Source organism: Parambassis ranga, chromosome 7 (genome assembly GCF_900634625.1).
Source record: "Parambassis ranga chromosome 7, fParRan2.1, whole genome shotgun sequence".
NCBI lineage: Eukaryota > Metazoa > Chordata > Actinopteri > Ambassidae > Parambassis > Parambassis ranga.
Genome location: NC_041028.1, coordinates 973098 through 993576, shown reverse-complemented (window position 1 = coordinate 993576; position 20479 = coordinate 973098). Strand labels below are relative to the sequence as shown.

Sequence of the window (20479 nt, the reverse complement as noted above, 5' to 3'; positions counted from 1 at the left end):
TGCAGGACTCAGTTTATTATTATTTAAATGGAGGAAAAGAATCAGAACACGGCTTGGAATCATATGGTGATATTTATTCAAGGACATGGATGGTATACATATATTTAAATACTGTATTCACCAAGCAACGCCAACATTATTGTATCAATAATATATTTTATTTTAATTTAATTCAAAAATTAAGTTATTTTATTTAATTAGAAATACAAAGCTAGCTTGTTTACAGTGTGACAAAAATTTTATTTTATTTTATTTTATTAGCTAATCAATTTAAAATATTTGTTAATGTTTATTTAATCTATTTTAATTTATATCAGTCCATAATGGACCAGAACTCTATTAGTTCTGTTCAATATTTCAATATTCAATATCTGACCCAGGACTAATAGAGCTTTATTTTATTTTATTTTATTTTATTTTATTTTATTTTATTTTATTTTATTTTATTTTATTAGCTAATCAATTTAAATTTATGTTAATGTTTATTAAATCTATTTTAATTTAAATCGGTCCACAATGGACCAGAGCGCGTATTGTTTACAGCGTGACCAAACTCCTCCCTGAAGGCTTCCGGCTGGTAACGTCATTACGTACTCTCTTCTGGGCCAATGAGAGCGCAGGAGGGCGTGAATCGGTCTCGCGCCGGGTAAAAGGGATTTGACAACAGCGGGACTCGAGCTGGTCCTTCAGTCGACTTCCTCAGTGGGACAGAGACCATGGCGGCGGCTGCCTGCGGCCAGCACAGCGTCGCCATCTCGGTCAGCGTTAGCGGCAAAAAGCCGCACAGTAACCGGGAATATACCCGGAGGAACCGGGAGAACTCCCGCCGGAGACAAGCCGCTCTTTTGTTCCTCAGTAACATCTCTCTGGACGGACGGCCGGTCCAGAGTAACGCAGCCGAGAAGGACGGAAGCCACCACAAGGAGACCGACCTGGAAGGAGTGGAGTCCAGCTCCGCAGCGCCCGGTTTGTGCCTGGAGCCCTGTAACAGGACATTTCCTAGTTTGTCAGCGTCCGTGAGCTACGTACAGGGGAATGTCACCCCGTCCCCTGTACCCAGGTCGGGACTCCTACCCATACCCCCCATCCTGGTGCTGCCGTCGGACGCGGGGTTTAACGATGCGGAGGTGCTGCTTCAGTGCCGCAGAGGCTCGTTCCCATCACCGGGGTCGAACAGCAACCTGCTCACGCCGTCCCCGTCCAACACCAGCCTTCTACCATCACCGGTGGGCCCGCGGAAGTCCTCCACGCTGCTGTCGGTCCAGAGCTGCAACTCCGTGTCCTCAGAGCCGCGACACAGGTGAGAGACCCCGGCAGCTTCTCTGGGTTCAGCCCAGTTTAAGTTCATAAACACCGACTAAAAGTTCTGACGGTGGTTCGTCCGGGGCAGGTGATGGACCAGTGAGTGTGTGGGTGTGTTTTCAGGCAGGTGGAGGTGTGTGTGCTGCTTTTATTTCACGATCTTCCCACTCAGGAGACATTTAAGGAAGTTTTGAGAGTGTCTCACTGATGATGCAACCTTTCCCCTGGAGGTCACAGTCAGTCTGTGCATGACGGCTCCTGCCCGGCGGTGTTCAGGCAGGTCCCTCACTGAGAGCTGGTGCTGGTACACCTTCAACCTCGGTGTGTTGTGTTGAGGTGGATTTTGTGGAGGTAATGTGTTTAAGTTTACACACACACACACACGTAGCCTTTTTGTCTGTTTAACACTTTTAAAACTCTAACAACATGCAGTGTGTTTAACATCCTGTTATTAAAATGAGTTTTTAGTCTTGCACAATCTGTCGACATGGCTGTCAGCTTGGCGTGTTTCAGCTCTGTCTTAAAAACTGTGCTTTAAATGTTGTAGCCAGCTGCAGCAGGTGGCTTTGTAGACAGGAAGTGAACCCAGAAACCGTTAAATGCTTCAAACACACAACATGTGTGTGTCTGTTTTCTGTGACACACAACGTTTTCAGTGTGTGTTTACCACGCACTGATGGCTTGGATTGAAGAGTACAGGTGTAGATGTACATGGACCAGATTAAGAGGAAAGATGCAGCAAGATCTGAAGTCCTAATGTTAGCTGAGTGCGTGTGTGTGTGTGTGTGTGTGTGTGTGTGTGTGTGTGTGTGTGTGTGTGTGTGTGTGTTTATTATGCACACTCAGCTGGCTGCAGTTCAGACATGCTGTGCCTGTGTGAGCGCTGATGGATGGATCAGCTTCGTCATCGTGTTGGCTGCGTATCAAAGCCCAGAGAATGTCAGCCACGCTGTGATAAACTCCACCTAACCTATGTACACCTAACAACAAGCTGGGTAATCAGGCAGGGGGGCGGCGGCGGCGGCGGCGGTGGTGGAGGTGGTCAGGCAGTCTGCAGCAGCCACCAACTGTCATCTGCAAGATTTTTCCTGGCAGTGTTATTAAGGAGGATCATTTACAGCCCTAGCACTGGTTTGGAAGATAATTGTGGAAGTATCGACATGTGAAGGGCTCTGAGCATTGATCCATGAAATCTGATGGTTTTGTTCAACAAAAAGCTAAATATAGTAAAACAGTTGTTACATCTTATGTGTCGGTTAATTGTTTTAGCACCAATGTAAACATGTTTGAACACATTGCATATATGTTGTATATTAAGGCTGCAACGATTATTCAAGTTTATTCAAGTACTCGAGTAATATTCGAGGGCAAAGTGCATCGACAACTAATTTGACTCATTAGTGATGTCATCGAGAATGATTCTCTGGCTCGTGGTGCAGCGGGATGATCGGTGTTTGGATGCAAGAGGCTCTGGGTGTAAAACCCGGGTGAGCCGTTTGTAGGACAGCGTCACAAACACACAAACACACACACAAACACACACTTGGCTCCGGGCATGGAGGCGGGCACGGAATGAAGCAATGAGAAAGCAGTGGTCCAAAGTAGTAGTATTGAAATATTCCATTGGCTGCAGCCGCATTTATGGAAAACTATGACATCCACGTGTGATTGGTTTACCCGAATCGGTGTGTGTTGCAGCCCTAATTCATATATTACCATGCTGATAGACTGGTTTCTGGCTAATATCAGTTTAGGTTCAGGTGATTTTTAGCAGGCATGTTTCTGCAGGCATGCATTACCAGTTATTGAACATTCTAAAATAGACCTGTATTATTGACCTGTGAAGATACTGTTATGTTTTTCCATTAATCCGTCAGCATTATAAACTCTGCATCCTAACGGTTACAGTGTGGTGTCTCTAAATGATTGCAGCGTTTTTTTATTAATGTTGAATGAATCACTTTTTACTCTTAGGGCAGCAGCACCGCTGCTTGCACTCTTCAGCAAGAACCCGTTTCCCATGTAGGTCATTAAACTTTGATCTGATTCCCACATCCAGCGGTTCAGTCGGAGTCGATGTGTCCTGGGGGTTCTTCTGTTGAACACATATGTGTGGGGATAAAGTTTACATGCAGCCTTCTTCTCTCTCACACACACACACACACACACTTCCTGGTGTGATGAAGTATGCCGTCGTCAGATGCGATCGTCAGTCATGCTCTGTTTAGCCTCCCTGTCTGTATGGAGAGTTGGTGTTGTGAAGTCCTGCCAGCCAGCTCACCAGCTGGCCAGCCACTTCATTAGCCTGCAGACACTCACACTTGTTGACAGTTTAGCTGTTAAACTGTGACGCTCTTATATAAAGCTAGCGAGGTTGCAGTTGAGACTTTCTCACATTCATTGTGTTTGAAAGGAGAAGTTTTTAAACTGCTGGTCTGGTGACATATTATTAGAATGATGAAAGTAAGCTAACGTCTGAGTCCTCACTAATGAGCTGCTAACGCTATCAGCACTGGCTGATGTTCATTGTGACTGTATAAGCTAGGCTAGTAGTAAACATGGCCTGGTCTCACGTTTTGCACACTGCCGTCATTGTTTTTGTGGGAAGTAGCTCGCCAAACAAATGTTTCTATTGTTGTTTTGGATCCGCATTTTAATGGAGGCATCAGCTCGTGTCCTCAGTAATCCTCAGCATGAACTTTGCAGGACTAATCACACTCGTGTGTCACTCGGCAGGATTTAGCCACTGACTACTCACCTGAGTGACCAAACTGGCTATGATGTCACTGAGGATTCCCCATGATGCACTTGGCTTAGTTTGTTTCCATTTACATGACCTCAGTTGTCCTCTCATTTCTCATTTCTCTGTTCAAAGGGCAGAAAACTAAATTAAAATTTGTTTGACGGTATTACTTCTTCGTTTATGCTAAATGAAACTAAACTGACCAAAGACAGAGAGGTGTCAGAATGCAGGTGGCTCACCGCTGCAGCTTAACCATTTCCTGGGGGAAACCCTGAAAACGCTCTGTGTGACAGTAAGGAAACACTGATGGTTGTCACCGGGGGCAGTGTTGTTATTGAGCCATGGGGACAAACAGTAAAACTCTGCTGACCTACCTGTAAGCCCAGTGAGGACGTTTCCTTGTGTTCCATTGGCTGAACATCCCCATAAATGCTTCAGGTGTTCCATTAATGACCTCATGGAGTCACTGACGTTAAGTACTGGAGACTCCACACTGCAGAGGAGTGTTATACCCCGTTCACACTGGGGAAAAAAATGTGGCTTTAGCAGGATTCGGCCACATCCAGATCAATCCAGATGTGTTTTGAGTGTGAACACCTTGAATCCGGCTGTATGGATCTAGCCGGATTGGCTCAAATGTGGCTCAGGTGTGAATGCAAATGTGGTGAGCGAATCCGGCTAGCGACATACTACTTCCGGTTAGCGACATGCTACTTCCGGTTATCGATGTGCTACGTCCGGTTCACGGGGCGCCAGACGGGACAAAAAAAGCATGACGCATGCGCACACACACACGCGGTCCTAGCGCAGTATGAACGGACTCTGTATATTACGAGGCGCCACCTAGTGGTTTGGAGGACAGCAAACATGCTGGATGAAGCTGGGTTGAGTGCGGACACAAGTGTGTGCTAGCCAGATTTGAAAATAGGTCTGAACGCATCCAGCTTAAAGGCTGTCTGGGCTCAATCCTACTCTAGCTGGAATGACTTTCTCCAGTGTGAACGGGGCCTAAGTTGTTTAGTGCTTTTCCTCGTGACATCAGACCACAGACACTCCCTCCCTAATGTGCTAATATGCTGACCGAAAAGTAAATAGACATCAGCACAGGCGTGGTTCTCAGCTGGTCTGTTTTCAGTTGTAATGCTGCAGTCTGCTAGATCTGCAGGTGATGAATGTTTGCATTATTGATTCATCGTCCACGATTCCACCAATCAATGTATCAGGACATTTTATGGGCGGGCAAACCAGTGGAAATGATCCTGCTCCAAACTTTCTTTTATTCTTGTATTTTTAGAGCATATAATGGTCTGTTCTGTTCCCCAGTTTGCTGTGAAAGAACTTCCCTGTCTTGACCTGAAGGGCACCTGACGTCACACCTTATCAGACCTTATCAGAGTTTGCAAATGCTCAATGTCCTGGACAGGGAGCCAGCAGACACAGCAGACTGTCCACATGCTTTTGTCCATATATTAACATTTAACAGGACAGTTTAGACATTGCAGGAGAGTCTGAGAACAAAAAAAACAAAGAGGAAGAGCCAGTGTAGGTTCAGCATGACTAAGCTTCTCAGTAAACAACCACACGAGGAGTGGAAACTCTGTTCACACAGGCCGCAGGTTTACAATGGAGGCTGTGATCATACTCTAATTAGAAGCAACGTCTCTGTAATTTTAATCCTGTCCTTATTAAGCACATCATTCATTTTTACAGACTACATCAGTTCATCTCCATCTGTATTAACTCAACAGACCCTAAGACCATAAAAGGTGCAGCATAAATCTCAAATCTGCAAGACCAAGAAGGCAAGATGGAGGAACATGTAGCAGGCAGCTCCACAAAGAACAAACTCATAGGGGGTTTATCAGCTATCAGATGAATCCTGTCCTGTTTAGGGGGGCTTGGGAGTTCAGATGCTGTCTGTAAACATCATAATCCACGTTGCACACTGTGTTTTATTAATGTGTAGTCTCTATTGTTTCCCTCAGCAGAGTCAACGTACTTTAGGGGGACTCTTACCTTTAGGGGGACTCTTACCTTTAGGGGGACTCTTACCTTTAGGGGGACGATTTTTTTTGTCTCTTGAAAAATCTGTGTGTTGAGCTCCTGTCTACAAGGAGGCTCATTTTCCCCCTGTTGTGAAATCCTCTCACACCCACACACACACACACACACACACACCTACACACACACACCCACACACCCACACACACACACACTAAAGCATGAGAGTGCAGCCTTGTTGCTGAGTTTATTGCCTGAAGCGGTAAACTTATCAGAATCATCAGAAACACTGATTAGGTCAGAGTTAGACGCACAAACACACCCCCACACACGCACACATACCTGCACTGAACTATGATCAAATCTGACTGACATCATTTGTATGCCTTGTGTGTGTGTGTGTGTGTCTAAACATGCATGCCTCTCCAGTGAAAACAGAACTGAGCCCCACTCCCATCCACACACACACAACACCCACAACACACACAAAACATACAAAACACACAGAGGCCGCTTTTCTTCAGCCTGTAACAGCTTTTGTACATGACTGCTCGCATTCATATCAACAAAAATAAAGATTAAAAACCCTGTTAGTTCTTGTGGCTTAAAAAAATGAGTCAAATATAATTATCTTTAAAGCAGTCTCTACATGTTAACTATTAAATAAGCAATGGATTTTTTAATGTATTCCATTTTATGCTTCCATCCTACGCATGTAACGGCAACATGTGCACACTACCCCTCACCCACGGAGAGCAGGGCACCAGGATCCATCACAACACTACAGAAAATATGGTGTTTGTTGGCTGGACAGATGGTCGAGTGATGACGTATCCGGCAGTTCCAAAGGTTTATCCTCTCCAAATGTATTTGTCCATCAAAACAGACGTAAATCATCAGCCGTGTCCTACAAACAGATTGGAGCAGCACAGCTCCTCTCAGTAGTCTCATTTTATTGGCACGCCATCTGTAACATAGAAGGAAAGTTGTGTAGTCCATGTGTCAGCCGGGTCCTTTGGCTTAATTTAGAAAGTGATTTAAAAAACTGAGAAGTAAGAAAGGGAAGCGTGTTTTAATTTGACCTTTTTTGGCGTTGGTATAACCAGACCCTGAGTCTTTGTGTGACCTTTTGTGTGTCTGTGTGTGGTTAGGTGGTTAGAGGACAGATGCTCATCACTGCTCTCCTCCCACAGACTTCTACATCCAGGCATTAAAACTCAGGTGATATCACACCAAGAGTTTTTATTATTTTGATTGAGAGAAACTAGAGGGCAGTGAGGTGAAGAAGGAAGAGAACTGAGATTTCCTTTTGGCAGATCAGGCTGAAGGAGAAGCAGGAGGAGTCTGTTAATCTGGTGATGTAAGACACACAACAGGCCTGCTGGGTGTGTGTGTGTGTGTGTGTGTGTGTGCGTTGTCAGATGTCCATGCAGGGTAATCTCTGTGTCCGTCAGTCAAGAGGTGTGGACAGATTGGCCCAACACACTCCGCTGCTGTGTGTGTGTGTGTGTGTGTGTGTAGATTGAAGACTAAGCAGCACAACATTTAATCTATGGCTGGTGGTGTATGTGTGTGTGTCATGGATTTAGTATGGGGGGGGGGGTATTTAAGTAAAGCCGAGTGTCAGAGACGCAGAGAGAGAGAGATATTAAAGCTTCTGTGAGCTCCCTTTCTTTTGCACACAGTAGACAGAGTCACATGACAGATGCAGCTTCTTTTACACCGTGTGTTATTTTTATCACTCAATAAATGTGGTTAAAACCTCATCACCTAGACACTGTAAAGTCTAATTTATTGTACAGCACTAGATTTAATTGTTAATATGGAGCAAATGAACTGTTGCATTTGTTTTAATGGGGCCAGTGCTGCTGCATTGAGAGTTTTGGTGTGTTTATTTAGTAACCTCCACAGCTGAGAAACTAAGCCCACGGGGAAGTGGCAAAACCTGACGTCCCCTTGTGAAACTAACCAATGTTACCATAAAGAAAATCCCCTCAGATGTGTTAAAATGTGAAAATATATTTACCCTCTGACTTCCTGCACACTTAAGGCAGGACAGTGAATTCCCCGAAAGCTTAGCTTATGTCTGGACTCCAGTTATGGTTATGGATGCGCTAAAAGAACATATGCTGTGGAGACCTCGGACGGAAAGACGTTTATGAAAATACTAGCACCATAGTCGTAGTAGAATGAGACAGAAGCATCAATACTCATTCCTCTCCCTGCAGAGTGAGTGATCTGCTGAGACAGATTAAGTCAGTGTGTGTTGATATAAGCCAGTGGTGAGAGCAGTGTCTCCTCTGCGTTGAGCCTCTGATCCCTGGAAGCTGTATGCGAGGAGGAAGCAGCTGTCAGCTTGCTCATCAGGGTACAGAAGAGGAGCAAAATATCATTGATCCTGGAGGCTGAAACAGGACACAGCAAGACAACATGTCAGGACAGATTACATTGTTGGAACATTTTTCTACCACTTGTATTTGATGGGGTTTGAAGTGTTTAATAATATAATGTTCAAATGAAGGCAGATATTTTTGGAGTGTGATGAAGTCGAAGACTATAAAAAGATGTGGAGCTGAAAGGGTGAGATGGGAAGATTATGTCTGTATTTCAGACTTCCTGGATAATCTGATGTTTACTCTGCAGCGGTCTGTCTGGTCACAGTTTAGAGAAAGAAAGAGAAGAAGAAGAAAATTAAAGTGACATTGTCTCTTATGTATCGGTGTGTGGCAGCGCTACAGGCTCTGTGCTAATGGCTGCATAAGTGGCAGTGAAATTAGCGGTCTTCAGATGTCGGCTTTGCACAACATGAAGGCTATAGTCGTGCAGGAAATAAAGCATGCGGGTAAAAAAAAAAGGGAATTTTTCAAAGATTATTATCATTATTTTAAGCATTCCGTGTCATCCTGACAGGGTTTATTTCGAGCTGAAATAACACCAGCTATTATTAGTGTGATTCTAGCGTTCGAGGCTAAATTAAAACGACTCCATCACTACAGTCCCCAAAACAGGCCTGCAGCTGGATCTGATCCCTGACCTGCACAGTCACCTTTTCCCACAACCAACGACATTTCTGAAGCCCTGAAATGCTTCTCCTATATGAGAATTTAAAGTATGACACAGCCCCTGAAATATTACTGGACTCTTAAGTTTAGTGGGCTAACCTGCTGTCTGTGTGCGGTGACAGTACATGTCCCAAAATATTTACGGAATATTGTGACATGTTTAATGTGGATCATATAAATAGTTTAATGAGGACGACGTGATGGACCGACGATGTGATTACCCTGGAAAGATAAGCTTACCCTCAGGATACCGGTCAACATGCAGCCATCATCATCATCATCATCCTCCTCCACAGCGAGGGAATTATCACACTGGATTTTTCCGTTCCCACAGAATGGGAAGTTTCCACAACATCCCACAGAAATGAAGCCGGCCGGTTCTCATGGAAATGGGCTGCAGGTCAGACTGCTGTGATCAGGAGCCTGCAGATCCCCAGCTCTGATACTGGGGCGCTTTTACACCAGACGGGAACAGCGTCGGCTATCTCACTGGCTGTAGATGGTGTTAATGTTTATGACCGCAGCGTTTTCCTTTTACAGAAGCCTCTGAACTGAGAAAATACAGGGCTGTTCATAGGGACTGCACAACATTTCAATGTTAGTCACAAAGAAAGTCACAAAGAAAGTTCGTCAGTTTCTCATTAAAACGAAGAATATGAATCAGCTGAAGCTATAAAACATAAAAACATCAGCCAATCATAGCCAGTATTTTTAACACAAGTGACCTTATAACTCGGATGAAAGGTCTTCGTCAGAAGATGTGTTCAGGGAATATCAAGCACTAGTTGATGATGATTAGACGATTAGAAAAAAGAAAAGCGACTGCTTGAGTTTACTGGAGACCATTGATAATATACTGTAATCATGGAATTACAATAAAATCTTGTTGGCTTTTTGTCAGTGGGACCCATGAGATGCTAACTTCCACACTGGCCTACAAAAACACAAAAACACCTAACTCCTGCTGCAGGTTAGCCCCTTAGGATAATGCGAACATGAATACTGTTTTGGAACAGGTTGAAACAAATTCAGCTGAGACTGACTTTGTGGTTGAATCCAAATCAATCATTGCCTGTTGATCTTTATTTTTTTCCAAATAACAATAATCATCATCATCATCTTCCTCCATCTGGGATATTTTGCGAGCAGACTCTTTCCATTCCCACATGATGGAAACATTCCTCAGCATTCCAGAAATGCTGCTCAATTGCGGTTCCCGTGGAAATGGACCTCTGAGAAGATTCCATCATGTGACCACACTTACAGTAGATACCAAAGATAGGAGCTTTAGAAATAGACTCTATCAGTTTAATAATGACGGATGAGAATGCTGTGGATATTTTTACATGAAATGTTTATTTATATCCAAAGGAGGCGACTGATCAACACTGTCAAAACATATAGTGCTTAGTTATTGTAGTCCACAATGGTTCAGTCAGAATTCTTTCACATCAGTCTCCAAACAGTCCAGCGGTTGGTTGGACAAACATGAATGTTCTCTCTGTGAATAATTATATCACTGTAAATTGATATTTAAGGGATGTGCACAACAGTATTGTGTCAGATTTTTGCTTTTGATGACACATCTTAGGTGGAGAGGAGGTGGAGAGGTGAATGCAGGGGGTTGGAGTGGGTGGAGAGAGTGAGAGGAGGACAGATATCTCAATCTGTCCTCTCTGACTGGTTTGAAGAGGATAGTGGTTAGTCCAGGTAAGAGGCCAACAGGAAGGCCAAAGAGGAGATGATTGGATGCCCTGAAAGAGGACATGAAGTACGTTGGTGTGAGAGAAGAGGATGCTGAGGATACAGTTAGATGGAAACAGACGATTGGTTGTGGTGACCCTTGAAGGGAACATCCAAAGGTAGAAGAAGATGATCTTAGCTGCAGAGAGCTCTCCATGTCCTCACACTGCTCTCTGTTCGAAGGCTGAAAGAGGCAACATTAGCTACTTCCATTATTTCTACACAGACACTGCATCTTCAGCAACGTCTTACTAAATCTGACAGCTTGGCAGCGCACACAGTCCTGATCTCAACAAAGACCAACATTACAGTGAAGACCTAGTTTAGTGCAGCCTGGCTGCCTTGGAAGCAAAACGAAACAATGCAGTATGAAGCAGACCTCACATGTAAAGTGATACTGTGCATGAATGTGGACAAAAAAATGTAGCTGTGACTAAGCTAGCTGCTAAGCTAAGCTGTGATTCACTCACAATCAACTGCACAAATAATTGATATGGATGTTTCTTAATTTGATTTGAATTAAATAGAAATGTTTGTTATGGTAGGATGTTTAAGAGCCAGCAGGGGGCCAGAGAATCATGTCCAGGCCTCACACACACACACACACACACACAGGGACACTAATCACCTATACACACAAATCACCGAGTCAGACTATGAGTAGCAGCAGTGATAAAAGTGATTTAAACTCCGTGTGTTGTACAATCAGCAGGTCAGGCATTGAAAAACACTAACAGATGCTCTGTGTATGTATGTCTGTGTGTGTCTGTGTGTGTGTGTGTGTGTGTGTTCTTCACAGTTGTATAACAGTTCGGTTTCTCGGCAGAAGGTTTTCCCCTCCAGGGGCCTGTGGTGCAAATCTGGTTTGACTACACGTGTGCGTGCGAAATGTTGTTTATAACTTTATGTCACGTTGTCATATTGTCCTTCACACAGACCTGAACCATATATTCATTTATAGCATCAATATTAAGAGAGTTTGGTCTCCAGTGTCTCTGTAATGATGGACACCATGAGCTGCTTTAGCTGGTCTGTTTTTTGTTGTCAAGGTGAATGTCTTGAAGCTGCAGTCTACGAAATCAGCACCTGATTGTCTGTGATTAACAAATGACTGTATTCTGATATTTTATGGATTAACCAGTGGAAAATGTTCCAGTTTCATTGACTAATTGTTGCAGTTTTACAGCATATAATGAGGATTTGGATGATAACTTTGAGGTGTGGAGTGTGGATAAATGTACCTGACGCCCGACCCTTCAGTTTTGTAACTATACAGAAGAACTGGCCTGACATGGACCCACAAACATGGAGGCCAGCAAACACAAAGGGTTTAGGAAATACTGATAAATATGAATCTTTTCTTTCGTGTCATGGTGTTAAAATGTTATTTGTTTGAATCTGACTGCAGCACTGCAATGCTCGGCCCTGAGGGAGAGGCAGGCAGGCCTGGGACAAAGTGACCTTCATTTTTGTTTTTATAAAAGAAAAGCATTGGAGGATCCGACGAGCCGTGTATCTCACAGAAGCATGCAGCATGAGAATCCTCTCAGTGTTAATGTGTGTTGGCACACATAAATATGCTGAATAGCTGTGTGCAGAATGTGCTCTGCACTTTAATGCGGCATGAGATTACGTATGTGTCCGATATATATAAAAAACATGAGACTTGCACATGCAGTTTTAGTTGTGCAGATTCTGTGTGTGCCGGTGAGACTAATGCTGATGTCAGGAATGTTATGTAACTGCTGTGATGTCACCAAGCTGAGCTCCTTGGCCCGCTGTCTTGTCGAGGTCTGTTGTTTTAATCCGTGAGGTCAACACAGAGACAGAACCTGGCTCGCAGCCTGACCTTCAGCGGACAGGCCTGCTCAGCTCTGGTAGAACTCTGACACAGAGGATTAAAAGGTTTTAATGTCTCCTAAAAAAATAAATACCACTCGTTTTGAAGGTCAAACCGGGGGTGTATAATAGAGGGCGACCGATATTTGTCATTTTTTAACATATCGGCCAATATCTGCGTCTAGTAGCACCGAGTCAAAGTCCGGCACACCCGCGGGCAGCTCTGTGTTGCGTGGTGCTGCCGCACGTGAAGGACCCCGAGATAAAAGTTTTGGAAGATTCAGTAACAGTCCTGGGAGATAGAGGTGTCACAGTCCGATGGTCATATATTTACTATGTTACTAGCAAACTCTGAAGAGTTGCTTCACTTCAAAGAAAAAAAACAAAGAGCATCACTACCGTTTGCTTAGCTTAGCTTAGCTTAGCTTAGCTTAGCTTAGTCAATAGAGTTTGGTCTGTGCAACTAGCATGTTATGAGCAACAGTGAGCAAAACAACCCGCACTCTCTATCTGCTGGAGGGAGTGTGCTCACCTGTGTGTGTGTGTGTGTGTGTGTGTGTGTGTGTGTGTGTGTGTGTGTGTGTGTGTGTGTGTGTGTGTGTGTGTGTGTGTGTGTGTGTGTGTGTGTGTGTGTGTGTGTGTGTGTGTGTGTGTGTGTGTGTGTGTGTGTGTGTGTGTGTGTGTGTGTGTGTGTGTGTGTGTGTGTGTGTGTGTGTCAGGCCGCTGTGTGCAGACACATCTATATTTTAATGCCGTGCAGTGCACAAAATGAAGATTCGAGAGATGGTTCAGTTCAGTCAGTGTTCAATAAAGGATGGTGTTAAGTCAAAGACTTTTAGTTTGACATTTTAGCATTCTAATGAAGGGGAAATCATCAAGATATCGGCACGAGAAACGGCCAAAATGTTGGCACTACTTATCAGTCATCAGCTGACCCTGACCTCTGAACATCGGCGTGGGGTATAGCCTAGCATGTAACTGGGACCACAGAAAAGAACATCAGATTTTTGGAGGAGGCTATGAGATATAGAAATAAAAATTATTCATGATTTACTGAATTGTGAATGAATCATATTGAGTCATACATATTTTTTTTGTCTTTCTCTCTGTAGAACTCGAAACCTCTCCGGTGGTTCTCCCAGACCTCGACACACCAAGAAGATCCACTTCATCAAAAACATGAAACAGTACGACACGAGAGGCAGCAGGTGGGACACACACACACACACACACACACACACACACTTTTGTGGGTTATGTTTGTACTGTGTGCTTGTGTTGTGTTTTTCCTGGCGGCTGGACAAATGTACCGTCTGGGAGCAGCGAAGGTCAAGGACAGAACCTTGTTCCACTGATCCAGCCAGACCTTTGTGCAGGTGCTCACCAGTATGTTGATCCCTCCTGTCCACAGTGGGGTTTAGGCTTCAGCTTGTTTAGATTTATGAAATGATGTGAATGTGGGACTAGTTGACTACAGGATGCCAGGACTCCAGGGGCCCAAGCCCATTGTAGCTGTGCTGAGTCCACCATTGTCTCGCCTTGAGTCAGGACAACCACCTGAATGCTTTGTGTAGCTGTCAGCTCAAAAAAACCTCCAGATTTTGTGTGGTTGAGGTCTTAACTGTAGCCACAGTGTGTGAGGAGCTGAGCCTCGACAGCGTCATTCACTTCTTCTTCTATTGTGTTCTATTCCTGTCCTTCCTTACAGAGTGTATAAATCAGACCTGTGGGTCAGAGAACCAGAGCTGCTCGTCAGATAATAATAGACCGACGGATGATTGTTTTAAAATAGATCCTGCTCGGAGCACCAGAGCTGTTTGTGTTTCAGCCAAGTCACCACATCGTCACAGAGCCTGTCTCTTACTGAGGAAAGTAAGCCAGACTTCTCTTTCCTCGGAGTTTACTGAGGGTCACCAATAAAAGTGACTTCCTTTAAAGTACAGACTGCAGGACTGAGCCTTCTGCGACAGCTCCCTGAAATGATCCATAGGTTTTTTCACAAATTGCCCCTGTGGGTTAGCGGTTCAGATCCCAGTGGGAGCATTATCTGCTTTTCTTGACAGTAATTATGGAATAACGTGCCCCCAGTGTTATGAAGTGTGCTGCAATAAAGAGATGAGCGGAGCCGGACTCCCCAGCAGAGTCATGTTGTGATGCTGTTTCCACTGGGCCCCCTGGTGACTTCCTGCTGCCGACTTTCCCATGCATCACAAGGAACAAGCTGCGAGTGTGTGTGTGTTTGTGTGTGTCTCAGTGACACAGTCCACTAAATAATTTACCCACTGGCTCCTCATTAAAGCTGTTCTAAATATTTTGTTTACGGGAGGGCCCGGGCAGTATTGGAATTTTAGGTTCTTTGGTAGAAAAACATGCAGATATCAATATATTAGCTGATGTTCTGACAGAATAGAGCTGCCCGGGTTCTCAGAGTGTCAGAGAGTCAGAGACAGTTTCATCAGTTATATTAAACATTGAAACTGTGTGTGCTCCCTGCTCAGCTGACACCCAGACACTGCTGCATGTGATGCTGAGAGTGTTGTAAACAATAGAGTTGCAGCATGCTCATAAACCAGCAGATAGATCAGCTGATAGATCAGTCTGACTCTGATGTCCTGGAGCTGTGTATGGAGGAAGCCAGGGGGCTGAGCTGGTGGAGGAGTGGTGCGGCGTGCTCGGTGTCTATCCATTAAAGTCGGGGCGAATAAAAACCCTCAAGGTGGCTGTGGATGAGGAGGGACGAGCCGTGTCTTCAGCTGGCTTTAGTTGATTTGATGACTCCTGTAGTAGTCTGCGACCCCCCATCAGGACCAGTTGTTAAGTGTGTGACCCCCATCAGTAGCATAAACATTTGTTTTTACTGCAATAATCTAAAAACCAGTGAAAGATATGTTTGTCCTTGTGTTGACTTTTTGAACCCATGAAATCCAGGTTACTACTGTATGGGGTCTATTCTAGACCGCTTGTTGGTGTCTCAGTGTGATCTGGCACTAGCGTTCCCTCTGATTGTGGTGACACTCTGTGTTTAAGGTTTAACTTCACTGTGGAGTCAGACCCTGTGGCCTCCATGTGTCAGGAAACACACCATTAAGAGAGACACAAGGTCAATGATTTGAGGTCTCACTGAGGTAACATGTGATCAGCTGAGAGATGAGTGTTTTTCACAGTATGAATCATCCTCTCCAGCGAGCCAAAGATGATGACTGTAAACATTTTCCTCTTGAAACCAGGCGGACTGGATCCGCTGACTCTGCTCCTCCTGGATTTACACTCCAGAGGAACTGCAATAAAAACACTCTTCCAGTGAAACCCCCTTTTTGACATGTCGTCATCGAGGATCAACATGCAGGTGGAACCATCAGTGCGTGTTGCTCCTTTGCAGGTTTACTGGACAGGAGTTCATCATTTGCTGTGCAGAATTACTTTACAGTCGATTTTCTGTGTGTTCTGACAGTTTAGCAGCCCACAGTGATTCCTGTGTTTGTACCTGGAAACTGAGACAAGACAGATCTCATAGCAACATAAACTGTGTGTGTGTGTGTTTCAGAATCGTGCTCATCTGTGCGAAGAGGTCTTTGTGTGCTGCCTTCTCTGTTCTGCCCTATGGAGAGAGCTTCTACCTCAGGTAATCTGCACACACATGCACACACATGCACACACCTGCACACACATGCACACACATGCACACACCTGCACACACATGCACACACCTGCACACACATGCACACACATGCACACACCTGCACACACATGCACACACATGCACACACATGCACACACCTGCACACACATGCACACACATGCACACACCTGCACACACCTGCACACACATGCACACACCTGCACACACATGCACACACCTGCACACACATGCACACACATGCACACACCTGCACACACCTGCACACACCTGCACACACATGCACACACCTGCACACACATGCACACACATGCACACACATGCACACACATGCACGTTTTAGAAGTGTCCGGCAGAATAGACGGAGGGAGTTCCTTAAAGAGGAAGGAGAGGAGGGGGAGGAGGGTTTGGGGTGATTTTCCCACGGGCCTCAATGCCTGCTGACTTGACCTCAAGCACGATTGGCTGATGACACATCACACATTCACTTACATTCAATTACATTTAGACTGTTGTAGACATGTAAACAGATGCTGCCCGTCCTCTTCATACAGTAACCCTTCATTACCCTAATCCCCTTTTTTGTTGTTTTCACACACACACACACACACACACACACACCGACACACACACACACCGACACACCCACACACACAGATATAAATCTGCTGTGGCTCTTTTGCATGCTTAATATCACGTACCCCTGTGCTGCAGGGAGCATCAGTACAACAGGAAGTACCAACTGTTATGTACACACACATTCTTACAGACACACACACACACAGACAGTATAAATAGACACACAGCGGCTGTGAACGCATGTGATTCTAATGTGTTAAATAATTCATTGATCCAAAACAGTCAAATAAAAAACTAGGTTTGTCTTGATAGTGGCTTTTTTTAACCCACTAATGGCCATGTGTCACTTATAATCTTCTGTTCTGCTCTGTTCTCATATTAACCCTTCCACACACCTGATGCCACTTTACTGGCAGCTTGTCATCCTCCTTCCATTATGCCTTCAGGCACAGTATGTTAATAAACACGGTGGCCGGGCATGAACCTCACCTCCTCCCTTGTCAGTGGATGGAACACGGACCCGACTAACACCTAAACGTTCTTCTCAGAAGTTGTTTGTGGCTTGTTAGTTAACTTTTTAGCATGATGATCTGTGTTATCTATGTTCATATTATTAGTCCTGGCTAAAAAGGAGGAAATAATGTCACGGTCTGCAGCCAAGCTGCAAAAAGTTAGATGAGAGATGAGCTTGGAACAGAAGTGATTGAGTGGCACAGCGGAGGAGCTTCACCTCATGACCTTTGGCCTCAAGATAGAGTTTTCAAACATGACTTTAGTACAGAGCAACGTGTAAAACTGCCTTCTCCACCTGTATGGACAGTTTCAGGTCCTTTATAATAATGAATATTGTAGCATGTGTATCTATTTCAAATGATAAATTATTATAAAGCAGCTTCAGCTTGAAGTAGTTCAATAAAACATGAATCTTCTGGGGAACATGAATAGAAATATGACTGATCTGAAAATGACCAGATAATGTCCTGGAAATGTCAGCAGGTGGAAGAACACATGGCAACAATAGCCTGCGATGGAAGTGGAGTAATTAAAAAAAGATTAACAATGGTAGAAAGACAGAAATAGATCCGCCACATCCCAGAGCTGTACCCTGACCAGCGATTGTTACAGAAACAGAGCAGCCGCCTCCCATTCAGCACCATGAGTGACTGCAGTGTTCTCAATCTGATTCAGCATGTTGTGGATCTTTGATCCATAATTTAAATCCCTGTAAGTTAACCTGCCGTTCTCTCTCTCTCTCTCTGTAGTGATCCATCATTAAACCACCCCAGGAGGAGACACTCCTCTGGAAACATCTCCACCCTGGAGATGCTGCCTGGCCTGGAGGGTTTCCACCTCGACACCTACGGCAGGGTAAATATCACACACACACACACTCACAAACGGACGGGTGAACTCATGTATGACCCTCTGTCTCCCTCTGATCTGTGTTAGTCGGTGTCGTACGCCCAGTTTCTGTACCCTACAAACGCTCTGGTGAGGCAGAAGCCGTCATCGACCAGCGACCTGATGCTGCAGATCCCCGTGTCCAGGAGCACGCACAGCATGTCGGGCCGGAGCTGCCCACCCAGCCGGCTGAACAGCACCGTGGGCCTGGACCTGGGTGAGTCTCACTTTAGTCTCATGTTTTGATTTTGTATAATAAGCTACCAGTTATGTCCTTAAATTGAAGATCTGAGAATGAATCCAGGGAGTGATGCAGAGAAAGTGTTAACGGTTGAAGCATGAGGGAGAGAAAACAAACACAGGATGGAGATGAAGAGCTGAAATAAGTCGTTGCAGCTGTGCTGGAGCATCCACCTTCTTTTATTTTAAACACATGTCTATGTGTATGTGCTCCCTGTGCGTCACACCCTTCATCTACACAGTGACAGAGGCCTGTATTAGTCTGTGAACCCCTCACTCTAATCGGAACCTTTCATTAACACAACACAGCTGTGTGTTTTTGCAAAAACACGGCAGGCAGTGCACATCAGTGCGCGCTGATATCAGGGTTATATTTTTAGTTGAAGTCTCATCTCCTGCTCCGCTCTGAAAGCTGCTGTAATTACATATCATGCGTTAGAAGCCGTAAAAACGTCCAATCAGATGGCTCCGTTCAGACCTCTAGAAGCGTGACGTCTTTGAGTTGATTTGTCTCCCTGCAAAACAGCATCCAGCTGTTGGACAGTAAACATCTGCAGTGTGTGAGCTCCCAGATGTTTAAGCATGAATGTATAAATAGATTTTTTATTGAAGGTACTCAGTTCCCCACCACAGTGAGTATGTCCCTGCACACATGCACTTCCTTCCATCGTTTGAGCCTCATAGACCGCAATGAGGTCACTGATGCAAATTAACCTGCTGTGACACTCAAAATCTGTCAAATAAAACAATGACCAACAATAAGATCTAACCAAGCAGCAACCTCTGGAAATGTTGGGGCTGTCCTGGACTGCAGTTCCACTCATGGCCTCTGGGGGCTCCAACAGTGAGGCCTGTTAACATTACAGCAGAAGTAAACATGTTTACAGCCTGGTTTACAGCCTGGTTTATGGCCTGGTTTACTTAACATTTTGCATAGTTAAGGGCTCATGCCACTGTGGGTTCCACGCAGGTGCCAAGCTGGATTGTAATTTTTACCACACAGACACAAAGCAGCTCGTCCAAGTGCTGTGACGCCACTGAATATTCGTCCGTATTAATTTACAATGGATGGACTATCAGACTTTCTCAAAAGTGGGGTTACACTAATAGAGTGTCTAAATCACGACCCTTCCGGTGGAGCTCAGGGGACATTAAACCTGAAACGATATGAGCAGCAGTCTTTGGAGGGTGACAAATTATTTTTTGATTCTCCTTGAGTTGCACCCTGGATTACACACACGGTGTCTGACAAGTTAAATATAGATTTCACTAATTTTCATAATAAAGTCGCAGTTTGGTGCAAAATTGTTGCAGTAAAATCTGTTGAAATACATATTTGGAAAGCCTGCAGACCCAAACGTCACGTTGAGTGATGTCATTATATAGCTGCTAGCACGGTCTGGGATGGTTGTGTAGCATAGATACACAGATAGATCCACAGGGTGCGTGTTTCTTTACAAATTGTGTCTTTCTTTATGCGTAGAATGGTAAAATACAAAATTTCATAACATGATAAATTATTCATATTCAGATATTTATATCTCACAGACCGATTTTCATAGATTTGTTTAGAATTAATGTCTCGTGGTGTCCACCAGAGGGGCTGTGAGCTGGGCTCGGCTCTTTCATTGAAAGCCATCCAGCTCCCGGTGGGACCGATTTACTTCCTGCTCTCTGTGTATGAGGGGATTATGAGGTTATTTCCAGGGAAGCACAGACTCCCTTCAGTTGTGCGTTTGTGTTGCTTTGCATGTATTAATGTGAGCCGTGTGTTTTCCTCCAGGCCTGGACGATGTGACGGACTACGACCCTAACCTCCTCAGTGACCCCCAGTGGCCTTGTGGGAAACATAAGCGAGTGCTGATCTTCCCCTCCTACATGGTAGGAAAACAAACGCCGTCTGTTTTAAAGTGGCTGCTGTTTGGAAGTCTT

At 44.6% G+C, this 20479-nt stretch overlaps 1 protein-coding gene across 1 annotated transcript in view; it reads left to right on the top strand.

Moving 5' to 3' along the window:
* The first annotated feature begins 690 nt into the window (after positions 1-690).
* cables2b (Cdk5 and Abl enzyme substrate 2b) overlaps positions 691-20479 on the top strand; it is a 25713-nt gene continuing 5924 nt past the window's right edge. The window contains exons 1-6 of the mRNA XM_028409110.1: positions 691-1300; positions 13803-13898; positions 16235-16312; positions 18169-18274; positions 18356-18524; positions 20331-20428. Of these exons, the coding sequence (XP_028264911.1) occupies positions 717-1300; positions 13803-13898; positions 16235-16312; positions 18169-18274; positions 18356-18524; positions 20331-20428 (1131 nt within the window). The 5' untranslated portion in view covers positions 691-716. The remainder of the gene's footprint in view (positions 1301-13802; positions 13899-16234; positions 16313-18168; positions 18275-18355; positions 18525-20330; positions 20429-20479) is intronic.